Source organism: Lynx rufus, unplaced genomic scaffold, assembly GCF_022079265.1.
Source record: "Lynx rufus isolate CCGP_SWC_20201006 ecotype Redwood Valley unplaced genomic scaffold, mLynRuf1.p SCAF_29, whole genome shotgun sequence".
Classification (NCBI taxonomy): Eukaryota; Metazoa; Chordata; class Mammalia; order Carnivora; family Felidae; genus Lynx; species Lynx rufus.
Window position 1 is genome coordinate 5,949,949 of NW_025814844.1, and position 21,591 is coordinate 5,971,539.

Below are 21,591 nucleotides of genomic sequence, written 5' to 3' on the forward strand. Positions count from 1 at the left end.
CCAAAAAAGCAAGAGTCAGATGCTTAACTGGCTGAGCCACCCAGGTGCCCTCAGCATAATGCTTTTACTATTCATCTATTTTGTTGTTTGTATTGGTAGTCTGCTGAGTAATATGCCATGACATAAATGTACATCAAGTTGTTTGTCCATTCACCAGCTGATGGACATTTGGATCCTTCCTGGTTTTGAACCATTATAACCAGAGCTGTTATGTACATTTTGTACATATATGCTTCGAGTGGGTACATATGCTTCCTTCTTTTAAATCCTTAAAAGTGGGATTGCTTGGTCATATGGTAACCATATGTTTAACTTTATAAGAAACTGCCAAACTGTTTTCCAAAATTACTGTACCATTTTGCATTACCAAGAGCAACAATGAGCATTCCCGTTGCGCCACATTCTTGGCAACACCTGGTATTTTTATTTTTAATCATTCTTGTTGGCGTGTAGTGGTATCTCACTGTGGTTTCAATATGTATTTCCTTTATGATAAACGATGTTGAGCATTGTTTATTTGCAGGTGCTTATTTGTCACTGTACATGATCTTTGGTAAAGTGCCTGTTCAACTTTTTTGCCTTTTTAAATTTTTTTTTTTTCAACGTTTATTTATTTTTGGGACAGAGAGAGACAGAGCATGAACGGGGGAGGAGCAGAGAGAGAGGGAGACACAGAATCGGAAACAGGCTCCAGGCTCTGAGCCATCAGCCCAGAGCCTGACGCGGGGCTCGAACTCCCGGACCGCGAGATCGTGACCTGGCTGAAGTCGGACGCTTAACCGACTGCGCCACCCAGGCGCCCCACTTTTTTGCCTTTTTAAAAAAAATGTTTAAGAGAGTGTGCACACACACAAGGGGGAAGGGGGGCAGAGAGGGGAAGACAGAGAATCCTAAGCAGGCTCCTCACTGTGAGCGCAGAGCCCAACGGGAGGGCTCAATTCCATGAACCATGAGATCACGACCTGAGCCAAAATCAAGAGTCAGACGCTTAACTGAGCCACCCAGTCACCCCAGCTTTTTTGCCCTTTTAAAAACTGAATTCTTATTATAACAAATGTACCATACTCTGGTGGGAGAGCAGAGGGTATATGGGAAATCTCTGTATCTTCCTCTCAATTTTGCTATGAACCTAAATCTGCTTAAAAAAAATAAACTCTAAAAAAAACATTTTGTTGTCTTAAGTTTTTTATATATTTGAGTCCTTTATCAGGTATGTGTTTTCACAAATATTTTGTCACAGCCTCTGCCTTGTATACTCATTTTCTTCAGTGTCTTTTGAAGAGCATGTTTTATTTTTATTTATTTTTAGTGTTTATTTATTTTGAGAGACAAGAGAGAGCATGTGCATGTGTGAGCAGGGGAGGGGCAGAGAGAGAGGGAGAGAGAGAATTCCAAGCAGGTTCTGTGCCATCAGCGTAGAGCCCGACGCAGGGCTCGATCTCACGAACTGTGAAATCACGACCTGGGCTGAAACCAAGAGTCAGGTGCTCAACCGACTGAGCCACCCAGGTGCCCCTGAAGAGCAGGTTTTAGAATGCTGATGAGATGTAATCTAACAACTTTTTTTTTTTTTTTTTTTTTACAGTTCATGGGTATTGTGTCCTATTTAAGGAATTACTGCCTGACCTGAGTCAAAGTCAGTAAGATCTTCTATGCTTTCTTCTGGAAGTTCTTTTTAGGTCTTAGATTCACTTTGACTTAGTTTTTGCATGTGCTGTGTAGAAAGAGTCAAGGATTTTGTTTTGGTCATTCTTTTTTTGCATACAGATATTCAATTGTTCCAACACCATTTGTTGAAAAGAAAATCCTTCCCCATTGAATTGTCTTATCATCTTTGTGGAAAATTAACTGCCCATATATTGGTGGGTCTATTTCTGGACTTTCTCCTCTATATGCTTCTCTTTATCCAGCATCTACTATCTTGGTTACTGTAATTTCACAGCAAGTCTTAACATCAGGTAGTACAAGTCCTCCAATGTTGTTCTTTTTCTACAATTGTTTACATCATTTGTATTTTCACATAAATTTTAGAAGAGCTTATTAATTTCTACAAACCCACCTGTTTAGATTTTGATTGGGATTAAATCCACAGACAAATTTGAGAAAACCTAACATTTTAACAATATTAAGATATATCACTCCACCTATTTAGGTCTTCGTTTTTCTTTTTAGGTCCAATATCTGATTGCTCATTGCTAATATACAAAAATACAGCAGACTTCTGTGTATCTAGTCTTATATCCCACAATTGTGCTAAATTCACTTATCAGTTTTTTGATAGATTTTGTATGTAGACAGTCATGTTGTCTACATATAAAGGATTTTTGGGGCGCCTGGGTGGCTCAGTTGGTTAAACATCCGACTTCAGCTCAGGTCATGATCTCACGGTTTGTGAGTTCAAGCCCCACGTCAGGCTCTTGGCTATCACAGAGGCTGCTTTGGATCCTATCTTCTCTCTCTCTGCCCCTGCTTGTTCTCTGTCAAATAAACATTTAAAAAAATAAATAAATAATTTATTTCTCAAGGTTGAAATCAACTTGACAAAACCTTTTGAGAATTTTATAAATGAACGAGCAGCTATAAAGAGATAGCATAAAGAAAATTGGTAGGGTAAAAGTAATCCATCCTTTCTAAAGTGCCTCTGGTTTGCTCTGTCACAATTCTTTTATCCAAGAGAGAGTAGAAGCAAGAGTAATGAAAACCAAACATCCGTTATCCCTGTCACAGGTCAGAGACCCTTCATTTCAAGTCTGAGAGGCAATGCCACATGGGTAACAATTACAACCATGAGGGCTAATCGGTCAGTCACTGGTTCCAGACTGAAGCATGACGAGAACGACAACAGGCATAGGAAAAAAAAAAAGACAGATAATCTGGTAAGCAGGAGAAAAGAAGGAAGAAAAACACACAAAGGGCTTTTGCCAGTCTGCCAGTCCTAGAAGGCATGTGCAAACATCTCATGTTTCCTCTCTGACAAAGCTAACTTCCACATAAATGCAAATCTCTAATCTCAGAGCAACATAAATACATGAGCTGTCTTTGTCTGTTAGCACAACCACAATGGTGACCCACCACTGATCATGCTCTAGCAGTCTGATGGATGCTGACTAACGTTCCCTGGAAGTACTGTGGGGCCTGCCATTGAATCTGAACACAGGTTGTAAGAGGGTCCAGAGATCTGAGATCTCAGCCTTTTGGCTAGGCAACCCACGGCCCCAGAACCAAGAAACATACATGAGAGGAGATGAAAAGTCTGATTCGTGTGCCCCAAACTTAGCAGGAGTCACAGGCTACTCTTCCTTTTATGAGGTGAATAAAACTGCCTCCTCATGTTTCCCAAGAGCTGACTCAAAGCCTTCAAATTCCCCAGCAGTCTCTGAAATGTATCACTATTCAATTGCTTCTGTTTACAAGTCCAACCAAGCAGGAAATGACAAAACAGCTTTTAGTAAAATCATGTTTGACTTAAAAAAAACAAAAACCAAAAAACCAACTTCCTAAATAATCATTTCCCTGATACCGAAATGAAGGATCAATAATCCAGAACTGGGAACACTCAGGGAACTTTACTTCAGGAGACATGTACATATTGTGTTTTAAGAGAAACTTAAAAAATTCCAGCGCATTCTGTTTATATTCTATTATCGACATGACGTACCAAAATGCCAAATTTACTCACTTGTCTCTTAGCTTCTCTCAGTTTCCTTTTGAGGGCTGTCAAAATTCTTTGTACTTCCCATAATCTTTCTTCTTTAGATAAATCCTTTATCCCAGCCTGCAAATCTCGATGTAAACAATTTAAAAGAAACTCCTAGAAAACAATATACCACACACTGAGTGGTATCCCATGTCTCATCATCGCAAAATAAAACCATATGAAATTTCTAAAGATGTACAACCAACTATTTTTCAATTATTAGTAAGGGAATGATATAATGGCATGAATTATTTTTTCGAGGCTATCACTGAAAATCCTTTTTTGCCTGGGCATTAGGTTCTCATCATTAATTTACATTGGTTCAGTAACAGTTCATTCACATCTCTTTCCCACAACACATCAACAACCAATGATGGGAGCTCAGAGCAGATAAAAGGAAAGAAAACCAAGCAAAAATTTGATAATATGTATGCAAATAAAAAGTATAACAATAATCAAATACAGGTAGATTTCTTGGCCCTGAATTTCATAATCAGTTTTGCTAAACACACACACATCAAATGAACGGTATTTTCTGTCAGAACAGAACGGTGGAAAAGCACTGGATTTGGGGTCAAATTCTGGTTCTACAGTTTACTAAAGTCACGTGACACAGTGAGTTAATTTCCACAAGTTTATTTCTATCTGGAAAACATGGCTGATAACAGCAACCCTGTCCAGATAAGTTAACACTTTTGGACTCCTTACAACGTGCCTGGCACCATTATCTCATTTATGGTAGTAATCTTCATGCCAAACCACAAGATGACCCATTTTAAAATGGGATCATCAAGGTTAACAGAGGTTAAGCAGTATGCCTAAAAATCAGTTAACTTTAACCACAGCAAGAATTTAAAGCCAGGTCTTTTGGGTTTCAAAATCTGTATTCTTTCTACCACAATATTCTGACTTCACCGGCATGAAATAGGGCCAGGCAGAGATTTCTGCCCCCAGCGTGCCACGAACAACGTGCCCAACAATTTCCAGACCCACAGAAAGTGCTCAGTGAACAAGAGCTCCTCCTCCGAACCATCCCTGTTGATCATCATAATCATCCAAAAGGGTCAGAGCAAAGGTAGGCTCTTTAGGGTTGAAGGTGGGGCTGAGCACACACACACCTGTCTTCTGATCTCCTCCTTGATGTTCTCCTGGGTCTCTGGCAGTGTAGGCATAGTGGCCATGTTAGACCATCGAAGAGGTTTGGTCACTTGCTTTAGTATCACATTTCCAAAGAGCTCTTGCACATGTGTGAAAAACACATATAGGACACGATTGCTAATCTAAGAAAAAATAAATAAAAAGATTTGCAAAAAAAAAAAAAAAAAAAAAAAAAAAACCAACCAAAAAAACCCCAAAAACCTATTCAAATTATCATTTTATTTCATTTAATTTGTGTCTGCTGCATAGTACATCCTTTAATCGTAGGCATGGGAGTGACTTTTTTCCAAGGCAGTGACTGGACATGCTCTGCTAATTACTGACCAACTTAAGAGAATGGAAAAACAGCATATATTCAAGCATGTATTCAAGCACCATAAGGAATTTGAAAAAATAAATAAACAAAAGGACAGGAAAAAGGATGCAGAACTCAATGATCATCAATTTTCTCTCTCTCTCTCTCTTTTTTTTTTTTTTTTTTTAGCAATACTGATCTTAAAAATCTTAGGTTCTTTACTCTCGAGTTATTCTGAGACCTTTAACACATACCAGTGTATGTAGCAAGGGACAGGGCAAGGAAGAGTACCGGGAGTTGTCAAGCTGGGCTTGACATGAGAGCCATTACTCTGGAAATCAATGCTTTGCAGGCACATATGCACAACCAGTGTTTAAATATCACGTTCATATGCTAGGAGATCAGGACATCAATTACTTTCTACCTAAAACTTAACAACACACTTGAACCTTCTATGAAACTATCATCCCTACTATAGTAATATTAAGTAACAATATAATATTTACCAAATTCTGAAATTCTGACTAGTCTGAACGATCAAACTGAAATTTGAGAAACATTCTGCTTCCAAAATATAGTCAATGAGCGATAAAAGAATCTTGAATACAAGAAAATACACCCTTACAACAACAGTGCATTGTAACAATGGCTGATAATAACCTAGTATACTGGTCAAAAAGAGAGCTTAAAATAATACAAACGTCATCACTTCATTTTTTTTTTGCCTTTTGTGTCTGGCCTGAATAAAATATCGAACATACCGTATAACTCTAATTAAATGACAATAAACGCTCTGTGCCAGCACCCAGTCAACAGCAATAAACAAAGGCCAAGTATTTATGCTGTAAAGAGACACCAATTAACATACTACCAACTCCCTGAAATGCCTCCTCAGATTAAAATTCTATAAAATCCTTCTCTAGGATCTATCTTTATGAATGAAATCATCAGGATAAATCCCTGACCAAACAAATGACGTCAGGTCCCTCTGTGCTGGAGTCTGATATAGCATGTAATATAATTAAGCAATGAAGCTTAATGAAGCTATCTGAAGAAATAAATGAAATCTCCCAAAGTCTACAGATGAACTTTGTAACTGTGGGTACCATGGGCTCCTCCTCTACTCATGAGGGATCACTGTCATCAGGAACTGGTTTGGAGAACCACACCAAAGACCGTACAACACTCAAACTGCACAGCTACATGCTAGTCATGACACTGTCCGTGTTCCGAGAGAACAAGACCAATACTCTAGTATCTACTTTTGCTGGTTAACTGCTTGGTGTGCGATTTAGCAATAGAAAATGACTCCCCAGGGTCAGCATCAGAGGGCACGTGTGCAGGGAAGGCCATGTACCTGAACAGTTGGGCTGAGCACTATAGAAATGTTCTGTATATTCATTTTTGTTTCCAGTTCCTTCGCGATAACATGGTCCATGTGCACGACCAGCCAAGAAATCAGAAGATGGTTACATTCTGGCAGCTCTTTGAGCAAGCGCTGGAATTCCTGCACCTTCTCGCTCTCCGTGCTCCGCCCACAAGCCTCTTCAAAGCGAGGCATCAGCTCTTTGGTAAGCAGATTCTCGGGAAGGTCTCGCAAATACTGCTTCAACAAACTGGCCACGGTGTTAGGCTCATATTCTTCCAAATTTGGAGACTCCTCTCTGTCATAGGCTGCTTTCAGCTCGTCCACCTTTGATTTAATTCCTAAAAACATCCAAATTCCGAAGGGAAAGAGGGTATCAAGAAAATAATCAAACACACAACTTTTTTCACCATGACACCCACTGCTGTGGGAAGAGATTTGAGGAGAGCCAAACCTCTAGTTATGAAGCAATGACCTCGAGGTTCGTACAATTCCTCCGTAAGGATGATAACATAAAAGACTACACTGTGAGGGTGAATTCAACCAAAAGCTAAATGATACCAGGAAAACTCAATATTCAGAACAAAAGTCAGAGCAATCAGGGAACGTTTTAAGTTTTAAAACATGCCAAGTGATTCAAGGGACATTTTTTTTTTTCATTTAAAGCTAGGTAGGTAAAAATTCAGGCAAAAATTCAACTACAATCCAAGCATAAGTCTTGCTCCCCAAAAAGGGCCAATGGCCTTTTCTAACAAGTCACAAGACTGACAACATACAGCACAACTCGGTATTTGTAAGCATGTTCCAACAAGTTGTAGGTCATTACTTTTTATAAGCAAACATTGTATCATAAATACAAAAGGTGGGTTTGCTATCTAAACACACTCTGTGAAAAAAAGTGTCCATTAAATAATCCCCATCTAATTTCTATTTTTAAATTTGAATTTTTGTATATTTTCTTAATCTGGAACACAGCTGGAACCACCACAAAAAAAAGCAAAACTTGGGTTTCTCAAATCCAATTATTTTGTTTTTCTTACTGCACAGAAACACTGACACACAAAACGGCTGTTTTTCAAACATTTTATAAGTTTTGAAGCCCTCAGTCCAATCTGAATTTAAGTGATATGGATTCAGTGCCAGCAAATGCTCATAAAAGCACAAGGAAGCTTTCTGTTGTGTTTAACACTTGAAATTCTAGGCCAATTACCTGAAACAAGATTAAGGCTGAGAGACTGTAATGGTCCAGGTGCAAATGCTTAAGTGTCATCTAACCTGAAGAGCATTTTATAATCAATAGTGCTTATTACATCTGGGCTTATCTTATGTGAAAACCTTCCAAAGGCATTACAAAAAATGTGTCACTTATCCAGTGCTAATAAAATCAATAACTCTAAATATGAAAGTAACAAAATAAAGATTATTTCTGTATAATCTTCATTTTGACATAAAAGTTAGAAAATACTCCCCATTTTCTTACTTTTATGACATGACTAAAACATGGTGAGTGATAACTTTAATTGAAACTCTGAGCAAAGACCTCTTCTGTCTCTCACATGTATTTATATGCATCTAATTTTTCTCTCCAATAGTGCCTACCCAGAAAACTGCACAAGTAAACAATTAGAATGTCTTTGGTTTGTTGTTACTCTGAAGTTATCAAAATTGTTTTCTTTTTAAAGACTGGATGCTTAAAAAAACATCTCAGGTAGAGAGAGAGCATACACAAAATGATATGTGTGTTTTAAAACTGGAACTTATAGGGGCACATGGGTGGCTCAGTCGGTTAAGTGTCCAACTTTTGTTTTATGCTCAGGTCATAATCTCATGGCTCGACAGTTCGAGCCCTGCATCAGGCTCCGCACTGACAGTTAGAGCCTGCTTGGGATTCTCTCTCTGCCCCTCCCCCACTCACACACATGTGCATGCACATGCACACTCTCTCTCAAAATAGATAAACTTTAAAAAACAAAATAAAAAATAAAACTAGCACTTATAATAGGAATAAGAACCAAAAACTCTCCAGCAGAAAACAGTCTTATGAGCATTCAAAGAAAGAAAAAAAAGTCACAGCCATTAACTCTAATCCACGGTATCCTGAATATAGCACACTGTCAGAGCTTAAAAAATGATAAAAAATTGATCAAAGCAGGAGCTCAGCCTCCAGGAATCAATGATCAGGGGAACAGCTCCCTTTGAGTGCTCTGACACACAAACAGAGTTCTGCAACTCCAACTCCAAAAGAATGCAAACATCAAAAATAGGTCAAAGACAAAAGAATCCTTTGAACAAAGCTGTAGAAACTCTTCAGAGAAACTTTCACCTAAAACAAAATTCCTTCCTATCAGACTCAAGTGAGAGAAGCAGCTATGTTGGTATTATTTAAATCTTTAAAAATCAATTCATCATTAGTTTTAAAAGTCAAATTTTCAAGTTCATTTAAATGTGTTTATTTTCATGTTACTAAAGAATTATAAATTCAAATGCAATGCCCTATCTGTGGATTATATTTTCTATAAAATGGTAGCATGTTAGCCAAAATATTCTTAACGATGGTACGCTAAGGGGTACTATGTTAAGGGTTCCCCAATTATCAGAGATGCCTGTCCTTTCCCCAAAAGCCAAATATATCAAATCTGCCCTCTAAAAATTGATTGTGTGAACCAAATCAATGGAAAAAACTAAGTGTAATGTCTCTATATTCTAAATGTGTATGATTTGACTCATCATGAAAATGTGTGACCAACAACAAGTTTTATAAAACAGATCTCCAGAGGCAGCTGGGTGGCTCAATCAGTTATGTGTCCAACTCTTGATCTCGGCTCTGGTCATGATCCCACGGTCGTGAGATGGAACCCCCACATCGGGCTCTGCATTGACAGTGCAAAGCCTGCTTGGGATTCCCTCTCTATCTCTCTGTGCCCTTTCCCCACTTACATGCACACTGTCTTTCTCTCTCGAAATAAATGTGTTAAAAAAATAATAATAATAGGGGCTCAGTCGGTTAAGCGTCCGACTTTGGCTCAGGTCGCGACCTCGCAGTTCGTGGGTTCAAGCCCCGCGTCAGACTCTGTGCTGACAGCTCAGAGCCTGGAGCCTGCTTCAGATTCTGTGTCTCGCTCTCTCTCTGCCCCTCCCCTGCTCATGCTCTGTCTCTGTCTCAAGAATAAATAAAACAGAGGCGCCTGGGTGGCGCAGTCGGTTAAGCGTCCGACTTCAGCCAGGTCACGATCTCGCGGTCCGTGAGTTCGAGCCCCGCGTCAGGCTCTGGGCTGATGGCTCAGAGCCTGGAGCCTGTTTCCGATTCTGTGTCTCCCTCTCTCTCTGCCCCTCCCCCGTTCATGCTCTGTCTCTCTCTGTCCCAAAAATAAATAAACGTTGAAAAAAAAAATTAAAAAAAAAAAGAATAAATAAAACATTAAAAAAATAATAATAATTAAAAAAATAATAATAAATAAATAATTTCCAGTATCAAGAACTAAATCATGGGAAAGTAATGATTTAGAACACAGATGTTGCCACAGGTCAGGACTTCCATCCTGTACAGTACAAAAGAAAGAAATAAAATCTTTTTTCTTTAAGTAGCATACATTTAGCTGGATTTTAGACATCCAATATGAATTACATTCTTGCCAAATAAGAAATCTGAACTTTCACATGTATGGAAAACATAAACAGAAAATCAATTTCACTAATATACGTAATAGCTGCACATGGCTGACAAAAACACTGACATTTGGGGCCTAAACAGTTAGCAAGTAACATTTCACGTTCTTTCAGCCAAACTCAGGAAATACATTCTATGATTAGGTCAATAAAAGTGTCTCCTGGCCAAGAAGCGTCCCTTAACCGAGATATCTTTCTTTGTTCTACTGATCTCCCTCACAACACTGAGCCCTGCTCAGAGGGAAGGAGGTGAGAAGAATAAAGCATAGTCTGAGGGCACACAACTGAAGGGACATGACTCATATACTTTGTTTAGACTCATCCGGGCTCCTGAAAACTGTGAACAACTCGTGTATCAAGGCTCCTGATAGAAAAGAATATCACAAAAAAAGCAAACTGCTAAAACACACACACACACACACACACACACACACACACACACACACACACACAGTGTGGGGGATTTCTGTGCAACTAGAAGGACTGAGGAAATGAGTAAGACTTATTAGGAACCATGCCACAATTTTCCTCACAAGTTCTTCTTTTCCCTTCCTTTGAAAAATGGAAGTGAATTTTTAAAAACCCCTAAGAGAAGCACGTGTGCCCAATACCTGAAACTCTGTAGATGCCTTCACACTTCATGCCATACTTCTCTACATAATCTACACATTCACGGAAAACCGCCGGCAGCCGAATGCCGTCGTACATCATGGTCCTCTCTACTGCATCGGCCAAAGGAACTCCAAAAATGGGTTTGAGATTCGGAACGTCAACCTGAGGCACCTCTGGTTCCTGAATTGGCTTCTTCTTTTTCTTCTTTTCCTTCCACTGTTTAACAACATCAGCTGCTGTCAAGTCTTTTGACTTCTTCTCTTTATGTTTCTCTTCTTTGTGCTTTTCTTCTTTATGTTTTTCCTCTTTGGGTTTCTCTTTTATTTTAAAATCCTTCTCTTTCTTTTTAGAAAAGCTGGGCTTCTTGAAAACATGGATTCCCTTGGACCTCTTCATTTTGGAAGGACTTTCAGCCTCATCTCCAGAGCTATCTTCCTGAAAGGCAGCATAGCCTTCAGCTGCCAAAGAAATGCAGGGAATATAAGTCATACACCTGTTTCATGTCAAACCGTCCATGAACTTTTGGAAAACAGGACCAAAAACAGTGCCACCTGGGACTGGCTACCTTGCTTTTCACTTCATGGCCAATCCCTCCTGGGTGCTGCCAGTCATGAAAGGGGTTTCTTCTCAGCTAACATGAGATGCTGCACTGACATCTCCTGACCACAAGAGGGCGAATGCGGCGTGCCAGTCACCTTTGTAACCGGGTTCATGTGTGTGCCCGTGGAATTTTGGCAAACCAAACCAAATATTGTAAACACACAACAAAGGATCTGCAGAGAGGGCTAATGCAAGGAGTCCTTCTATAATATATGATGAAAAATGATGAAAAATCATCATCTGAATAATGGCCTCTTATTTAGATTTTCTTTTCATATATTTGGTCCCTGTTATTGAAGCAATCTGACACCACGACACAAATGGCCTGCCGTTTAGATGCTCCGGCGGGCCGTTCCCCTGTCACACTTTGCCCTCCTGTCACTAGCTGTGAAGTTCTTTCTGGAGACCAGCAGGGGCTGAAGTCTCAACTGGGTAGAGGGCAGAACCAGGAAAGTTCCCTAATCTCTGGATGGCGGCCGAATGCATCAGCCCACTTCTCTGCATCTTGAGCCCTGGTTTTCACACACTGACACTTGTTTTATATCCTATCAGTTATCCTACTTTGGTTTGGTTGTTATTTTAAAATATGATTTTCCTGTTCTTTTCTTTAGCCAGCTGCCTTAATAAGCCATTTCATAATGAAGATTAAATTTAAAAATTTCACAAATTACCCTCTACTTAAAATACCACAAACGCCACAGCAACCAGAAGAGCAGAAATCTTAAGGGCGAGAATACCACGATACAGAGCAGCTGCAGTTCTCAGACACTGCTGGTGTGAGTGCAATCCTGTACGACCACTCTGAAAAATCGTTCTGCAGGATCTACTAATGCTAAAATAAGCATGGCCTTTTAAGAGAGCAATCCCACAACAGAAATGTATAACCACGTACAACGACATTCACAGAAGCACTATTCACAAGTCAAAAACTGAAAACAACCCAAATGACCAATAACAGAATAGATACATTCTAGCATATTAATGCAATGAAACAAAATCCAGTAATAAAAACGACAAATTACTGCCACGTGGAATAACACGGATGAATCTAACAAATACAACTTTGGGCAAAAGAAACTAGACACAAAAGGAAATATGCTTTCATTTACATAAATTCAAAATCAGGCAGTTTCAAGCTATACTGAAAGAAACTTACCTTTGGGAAGTGTGGGGGATTCCCTCTGCAGGGATAATGGGAGGGAATTTCTAAGCGTGCTGATAATGCTCTATTTCCAGATGCTTGTAATTACAAGGACGCATGTCCATTTTGTGACAGCTCATTCAAGTGGCACACAATTTGTGCATTCTATCTCAATGCTATGCTTCAAAAACAAATTGACTTAAGTATAACATGAAACTCAAAACAGAGCACCTCATTTGCTTTTAACATACTAAAGAGCTATGCTTTAACAATTTGGCTTTCCTACAGAATAGGACCTATACAGAGAATGCATCGTGGCATCTGCTTAAGACAAACAAATAACTACCTTTTTCACAGTTCCAATAAAGTGTACCCCCACTGGCCTACACAACCCAGCCAAGAAAGTAATATTCTGTAAGGGTAAAATTTCAGTATCTACTTTTTATACATTATTTAAAATGACCCATTTACGAAACTTCTAACAAAAACCTTTACCACTTCTGGAAATTCAGTAATTTTGTTCACAAGAGTAAGACCCTAAGATACAACTCTAGTATACAAAAATTGAGACCCAGAAAAGTAAAGAACAGAAAATGCCAAACAAGAATCTTTGCAGACAGCAGGCACAGTGATTAGAGTAAAAGTTTACCCAAAATATACCAAAAGCGTAGAGAAAAATGGCACTTACTCCTTTTTTCTTTTTTCTTAAATTTTCCTTTTTTCTTCCCATGGTCTTTCTCATCATCAGACACTATGTCAGGAGGCTCATGAAGGCTGTCATGGGGAGGCGAGGGCTCGCCAGTGCGGTACAAGCCGGGAAACTTGGTAGGGCTGATCTCCTCAGAGCTGGGGGTTCGGGTAAGACCACTGCCATGCTCCACCCTGCGGTGCTCACTAGGGCTGCTGGTGGGGGGCAGGAAGCACTCAGTCATTCTGCCTCCCTGACGAGACAGTGAGGAGGGTTTCTCTGTTACCTATCCATTACACCTGCACAGAGGGAGAAAAGATCATCAACACCAACCAGAACACAAAAGCACCGCACAAAACACGGCGATTAACCTTGCATTTACAAATCAAAAATATTTTTCTTTACAACCCTTTTGAAAATACTCATTCATTTTAACATCTCAAGTTACATTCCATTCATCACACATTTCAGTTCTCAAAGAGGCAGAAAGCACTGGCACCTTTAAGTATTAGAAAAATGAACCAAATGAAAATGAGAGTTCTCAAAGTCGAATACAGAGTTCCTCTTAAAAAGAAGGGGTTTCATTTTGACTGTTCTATCCAACATGCAATCTATTTTTCTTTAAGTCATGAAAAAACAACCATGAATAATAAATTACACAGACAGCTTAATACAACTACACATGAATACTTCAGAATGAGAATTAAAATTTACAATATTTATAGCGATGTATTTGATGATTCACACAATTATAGATCATTCATTATAGTTCTACAGTGCATGATATTAGGTAGTTCATGTGTTGATAGTAACTTATTTTGTATTGCAGTTATGTTAAAAGAAACAAGGGAACCCTTATTTGTTCAATCCGAAAGACACGCTAAATAGATTCACTAGAATGGACACTATACAGGACAAATGCAATAAGAGTTCAAGGTTTGGTCACTTTTTCTTCCTCTTTAGACAGAGGTAACACAGTCTATGTACATTATTCAAAAGTTACTTGGATTATTAGTTCTTATTCCACTTTAATATCTTTATGATACTCATTTGGAAAACTATTAGAATCACTTGTTTCTCTTTGCATTCACTTTTAAGGTTATTTTGCAATTTAATAAATCCAAGAGCCCTAAATGACAAGGCTAATAAATCTGACCATGAACACACTCAAAAGAAAATGTAAAAAAAAAAAAAAAAATTCTGCAGGGCGCCTGGGTGACTCAGTTGGTTAAGCATCCGACTCTTGGTTTCAGTTCAGGTCATGATCTCACGGTTTGTGGGTTCAAGGCCTTCATTGGGCTCTGTGCTGACGGCGTGTGATTCTCTCTCTCCCTCTTTTTCTGTCCCTCCCCTGCAAGCTCTCTCTCAAAATAAATAAACTGTAAAAAAAAAAAAAAAAATGTGCAATAGCTAAGTTCTTTAAAGAGCTAAGAGCTCTTACAAATCAGTAAAAATATGAACAAATCAAGACACCTATGCAAAGGACATGATATAATTCACAGAAAAATGACTAATATCCATGCAAAAATAATGTTCAGGTACAGTTTTAATTTTTAAAGTATAAACTAAAACAATAAGTTACTTTTCTAATATCAGATTGGCAAAGAACAAAAAAGTGTATAATACCCAATGTTGGTAAAGATATAAGCAAAGGACTCGTAAGACTCTCTACTAATAACAGAAGTATAAATTAGCACAATCTTTTTTGAAAAGCAATTTGGCAATATCAAAATATAAAATGTACTCTCTGATCCAGGCATTCCTCTTTCAGGAATTTATCCTTCACATACATTTTTGTAAGAAATCAAAGATATGCACATGAAAATATTCATTTTAGCACTGTAAAAGCAAAAACATGATCATCTACGTGGCTATCAATAGATCAATTCAATTATGATTTATCCACATAATGGAATATAAATTAACACACAATTTCTGAAAGCATGTAAGAAATAGTTAACTATTGGGGCGCTTGGGTGGCTCACTCGGTTAAGCATCCAACTTTGGTTCAGGTCATCTCACGGTTTGTGGGTTTGAGCCCTGTGTTGGGCTCTGTGCTGACAGCTCAGAGCCTGGAGTCTGCTTCAGATTCTGTGTCTCTGTCTCTCTCTGCCCCTCCCCTGCTCACACTCTGTCTCTCTCTCTCTCAAAATAAATAAACATTAAGAAAAAGTTAACAATTATTAACTCTTGGAAGTGGTAAAATGGGAGAAAGATTTTTATTCCTTCTATGTAGTTTGAAACTTACCATGTGCTTTTATTACTATTATTGTAAAAAATTGAAAAAAATGAACAGAGCATGTTTTTAATTTCATAAAAATCATGCAGCATTTAAAATCAAGCTTTTAGTACTATTTAATAATGTGGGGAAAAACAACTTTATTTATAGCACAATATCAATATTTAAGTACATAAACATTTATGCAAACAAATCATAAGAACGAGAACGTGAACAATTTTCTCTGAATTGAAAGATCATAAGTGACGTAAGTTTTCTTCCTACCCTTCTACATTTCATAAATTTTGTACCCACTATGCATTATTGCATAAAAAGAGGAGAGAGTTCCATTAGAGGATCTGTAAGCATCACTCTAATTCTTCTGTTTTTCTGTTTGGCTATTGTTTTTTTTTTTTTTTTTTTAAATTTTTTTTCAACGTTTATTTATTTTGGGGACAGAGAGAGACAGAGCATGAACGGGGGAGGGGCAGAGAGAGAGGGAGACACAGAATCGGAAACAGGCTCCAGGCTCTGAGCCATCAGCCCAGAGCCTGACGCGGGGCTCGAACTCACGGACCGCGAGATCGTGACCTGGCTGAAGTCGGAGGCTTAACCGACTGCGCCACCCAGGCGCCCCTGGCTATTGTTTTTTAAAAGTACATTCTATTCTCTCTTCAATCGAAGGCATCGTAAGTTTTGACACTCACAGGATTTAGGTGGAGCTGGGGCCCAACAGCGTAACAGTTACACATTACAGGTGAGCAAACTGAGCTCCAAAGACGGAGGAGCCAGAAGACAGCCCCCGAGAACACAGCCGTACAGCACAGAAATAAAACCCCGTACAGGCATCCATCCCACCCACACTCCACCACTTGGTCTCGTGCTCCCCTGGCTTTGCCAAGGCTGTCTTCACTCCCAGGAGTCCAGCCCTCCTTCCAGCACTTTTGCATGGCCAACTGCTACCCCTCCTTCGACATGGCGCCTGAAAATGGGCATGAGGAATCTTTTTGAAGTGACAGAAACAGCCTAGATTTGGATTGTGGTGATGGTTACACACACTGGTTAATTTGCTAAAAAATCACTGAATTATACACTTAGAGTAGATGGATCTGATGTGTATGTAAATCACACCTAAATAAAGCTGTTTAAAAAAAAAAAAAAGGTCAATTACCAGCAACTCTTTCTCCAGGAATCCTCCCTCATCACTCCTTTTCTGTGCCCCCCAAATCTCTGGAACACACCTCCAACACCTCCAGCACTGCATGCACCGTGCTGTGTTTTCACTGCCTGCACACCCACTTGTCCTGTCCAGCAAATGTGTGAGCTCCAGCATTTAACACAACACAGAGCATTATGGGAAGTACTCAAGCATTTACTTAATGAACTACTTAGTTTTTTCCATGTTCTCAACATATTGTGTCTGCTGATGAGACGAAGACTAGAAGGAATGAACCTGACCTTTAGCCATACATTTTAGTTAAGGAAACAAAGCAATGGAGCCCGAATTTTATTTGAGCTCCTGTGGTTTCAGCCATGTTCATATACATTAACTAACCTTAGTACATAGTGTTAGAAAAGAAGTACTTTTTCGTGTTCACAAACAGGGAAACCAAGGCTCAGAGGGCCGCAGTAACTTACATAGCAAGGAAGTCACATAGCAAGGAAGAAGTAAAGGAAGAAGTAAAACTGGGATCTTCTTTCCACTATGCTGCCCTTTGCATGAAACACCCAGAAGAGAGGACATTCATGCCAGAACAGCACAGTTAAAGGCACAAGCAGAAAACACGGGGCTTATTTGCAGGATGGCTGCAAGCCTGGTCTGACGGGAGCAGTTCCTGGGAAGGAGGATAGGGAAGGCTCGGAAGGACAAGGTGGACTCTGAACTGAAAACCAACCGAATGCCAAGCTGAGAACTTCAGCCTTGATGTGGGAGCTGACTCATCACCAATTCCAAAGCCAGTAGTGACAAAACTGACGCTGAAAGGAGTCGGAGCAGGAACATGCACAATCAAATGCCACACAGGCATGTGGTCATTCTCTCCCGTGTTCCTGCGGCGTTTTGTAACTTACGCCTATGCGCACACTCACACACATTCTCCCAGCTCCTTTACTATCATTACTCAGTTTCCATACTAGACTGATGAAGAAGACACGTTTGTTCATAAAGTGCTTAACAGATTATCTTGCAAAAACTACTTTAGAGAAATATTTGTTGACTTGCTTCCCTATAGTTGGGAATGAGTGAAAGGAAGGGCAGCAAGTAGCAGCATATGAAGGGGTGAAGGCCTGAAAACAGGATGATTTAAAGGCAACAACAACTGGTGTTTCCATTAAGGCACACTGTTTTGAGAACTGGGGAGCCGCAGCAAGCCTAAACTCCACCAAATAAAAGGGCAGAACAGGCCTCAAATGGTCCAATTTGTTTCAGTATAAATAGCCAAAGATAAGAAAACAAAAATTAGAAATTCCTACTTCTAAATTTGTAAACATTTGAAGAAAGAATACCTATCATTATTCCTCCTGGTAAGCACAACTAGAAATCCTGGATAATAGAGTTAAAAATAAACAAAAAACAGACAAAAGACAAAAGGCAGAGAAGAAGGCTGGTGGGTTAGGGACTTCAGGATTCTAACAACAACAGAGCTGTGAGTTCCCTGCATTTTCTTTTTGCCTCTACATCTCAGATGTGCTTCTCAAGAAGCCCGAAACCCAGAATCCCAGACAGGCACAGATAAAACAACAAAAACCTGCTCTCTCTAGCCAAAGGACCAGGAAAGGGGCTGCCTTGCAAGACGAAAACTTCCAGATAATAATGGTCTACCCTAGGCAAACACCAAAAAACCTGAAGTTCTGCCCCTATCTGCACCAGTAAGAGGGAGATTAGATTTGTGCCCTCAGGTGGTGGCCCAGCACCCCCGCTGGGGGTTGTCAAAAAAGGACAAGTAGGGAGCTGGGGCCTTTCACACCTGCCAGCTGGTTAAGAGTGCTCTGCTCCTGCAGGGGTGTCTATGGAGACCAGGTGAAGAATCTGGACCTCCACCCCACACCCCCAAACTGTAAGTAACTAAGCACCCTGCTCCACTGCTGCTGGGTAGTCTCACAGGACACCTAGTGAAGAGTCAGAATTTTTCATCATCACCCAGTGGTAGTGACGCCACCCCACCTGAGTGTCAACGGAGACCACATGGGAAAATAAAAGCAAAAGAGAAAAAAATTAACTCTCCAAAGAAAAGGTTAATTGTACAGTAAGCAAATCACAACACGTAGAATTAAAACCAGTAATTACATCACATGCAATGGACTAAGCATTCCAATAAAAAGGTAGGGATGGGGCGCATGGGTGCCTCAGTAGGTTAAGTGTTTGACTCGATTTTGGCTCAGGTCATCACACAGTTCATGAGTTGGAGCCCCACATCGAGCTTGGGATTCTCTCTCCCCCTCTCTCTGCCCCTCCCCCATCCACGCACACCTCTCTCTCAAAATAAATAAATAAACATTTTTTAAAAAGACAGAGATAATCAGACTGCACAAAAAGCAGATCCAACTGTATGCTTTTTACAAAAGGTCCACTTTAGAAATAATTATTACACACGGGGCGCCTGGGTGGCTCAGTAGGTTAAGCGTCGGACTCTTGATTTCGGCTCAGGTCATGACCTCATGGTTCGTGAGTTCAAGCCCCACACTGGGCTCTGTGCTGACAGCTCAAAACCTGAAGCCTGCTTCAGATTCTGTGTCTCCCTCTCTCTCTGCCCCTCTCTTAGTCGCACTCTCTCTCTCTCAAAAATAAAAATAAAACATTAAAAAAAAATTAAAACTGTAAAGGAGGGGAGCCTGGGTGGCTCAGTCAGTTAAGCATCTTTCTCTCAGGTCATGATCTCATCGTTTGCGAGTTCAACCCCTGATTGGGATCTGCACCGACCCTGTGGAGTCTGCTTGGGACTCAATCTCCTTCTCTCTCTGCCCCTTCCCCACTCACGCTTTTTCTCTCTCTCAAAATAAATAAATAAACTTTAAAATAAGATAAAATTGTAAAGGAAAAAATGGGAATGGGATGGCAAAATCTTAGCAGCAAAATCACTAAACACATTGAAAATATTAATGCACAAACATTAAAATACTAAAGATTATATGTTGCATATAAAATACAGTACAGAACCAGGAGTTGCACTATACTAAAGGTAAAAAGTGTTACCTCTGCAGTATCTGACAAAAAGTACTAAAAGTATAAAGCACTTTTATGACAGTTACCGCTGAGGTAAAGCAAAGAAAAAGTTTCATAAAACTAGACTCCATGGTTTAAAAACATTCACTTTTCCTAAAAAATAAAATAAAAAATAAAATAAAGTAGAATAGAATAGAAAAATAAAATAAAATAAAATAAAATAAAATAAAATAAAATAAAATAAAATAAAATAAAAGGGGCACCTGGGTGACTCAGTTGGTTGAGTGTCTAACTCTTGATTTTAGCTCAAGTCACGATCCCAGGTCACGGGATCAAGCCCCATAGGGCTCTGCGCTCAGCATGGAGCCTGCTTGGGATTTTCTCTCCCTCCCTCCCTCTCTCTCTCTTTTTCTCTCTCTCCCCACCCCATTCCTCTACCCTGCTCTCTCCAAAATTTAAAAAATAATAAAAATAAAAACATATACCTTTTCTCCAAAGAACTAAGAGAATAAAATTATTCTTTTTTTTTAACATTCATTTATTTTTGAAGGTGAGAGAGACAGAGTATGAGTGGGGGAGGGGCAGAGAGAGAGGGAGACACAGAATCCAGAAGCAGGCTCCAGGCCCTGAGCTGTCAGCATACAGCCTGATACGAAGCTCGAACTCACAAGCCATGATATCATGACCTAAGCCAAGTCAGATACTCAACCGACTGAACCACCTAGGTGCCCCGATACACATTATTCTTAAAACAGTCTTTTCTGCTCTGGTACCAGTATTAATCAGCTCATGTAATAAGAATCATCCATGCAAAAGGACAAAGTAATATAAGTAGGGAAGAAAGAAAGATTACTAAATTAAAGTCTCCCAAAATGAGCTTCTGAGAATAACTCTAATGTTTTATTATACTTGATAATATCTACACAGAAAAAGACCTATGCCAGAAAACCAAGAACTTGCTTAACTAGTTTATAAGTCAAACAAATTCAGCATTTTATAAACGTTCTTTATTAATAAATACCAGGCTAAAACTCAGTAGAAGCAGGTCTTCCTTGTTTTTATAGTTTTAAAAAATAAGCTGTAAACTAAGAGGCTCCAATCTAAATCTCCACAAGAGAATCCAAATACGGGCTCATTAATACATTACCTACTGAAACTCTAACTAGCATTAACCTACTATTTGGGAATGCCAAATTTTGTAAATAGTATCTGGACACACAATACATTCTTGTTCTTCAAATGATGTGGAAAGAAACTTTCTCAGAATTAAAGTTCAGATCACAAGAGACCACTAAGCACCCCACATAGTAACTGAAGAGACCCACACTGAAGCACATTACGAAGTTTCAGAGCGTAAGGGGACAGAATGAGATTACTAAGAGATTCCTCCAGGAAAAATACTTACAAAGATCAGGACCAATATGTCAACAGAAACACTGGAAATTTAAAGACAATGAAGAAATATCTTCAAAACTCTAAAAGAAAATTAGTTCCAACAACCATTCAAGTGTACAGGTAGAACATAGACATTTTCAGACACACAGCATCAAGGAATGTACTTCCCATACACTTTCTCTTGAGTTCCAAAGACCTGAGTGCAACCCTGGAAAGCAGCAAAGGAAGCCCCAGGAAAAGCAGGCCTGTGACCAACTACTGACTCAGTCCACAGGAGGAAGAGTTCCCAAGGACAGTGGGATGTACAGACCTCTGACCATGTGGAAAAGAACAGTAAAAGAACAGCTCTTCTGGTGAAGAGCTGCTGGGGCTTTTGGAATAAATTGGTCATAAGAACAGGATAGAAAAACAAATAAAAACAGAAGGTAACCAACCATTAACTGTAAGGAAAAGAAAAAGGCAGATGAGAAAATGAAATTGTAGTCTATCGCCTAGCTCAGCATTACACATTTGTCCAGTCATCATAATGAAAACAATGAACACTGACTCAATCAAGCTCTGTGACAGGCAGGATTGCATCAGAGGGCCTAAGG

The 21,591-nt window shown here is 39.4% G+C and overlaps 1 protein-coding gene across 2 annotated transcripts in view; it reads right to left on the reverse strand.

Moving 5' to 3' along the window:
- RALBP1 (ralA binding protein 1) overlaps positions 1-21,591 on the reverse strand; it is a 47,757-nt gene that overhangs the window by 7,780 nt on the left and 18,386 nt on the right. The window contains exons 2-6 of one of the 2 annotated variants that reach the window (XM_047090360.1): positions 13,224-13,522; positions 10,794-11,252; positions 6,508-6,857; positions 4,816-4,977; positions 3,680-3,811 (exon numbers count right to left, since the gene is read on the reverse strand). In XM_047090360.1, the coding sequence (XP_046946316.1) occupies positions 3,680-3,811; positions 4,816-4,977; positions 6,508-6,857; positions 10,794-11,252; positions 13,224-13,467 (1,347 nt within the window). In that variant the 5' untranslated portion in view covers positions 13,468-13,522. The remainder of the gene's footprint in view (positions 1-3,679; positions 3,812-4,815; positions 4,978-6,507; positions 6,858-10,793; positions 11,253-13,223; positions 13,523-21,591) is intronic. The other variant, XM_047090361.1, reaches the window with a different exon arrangement.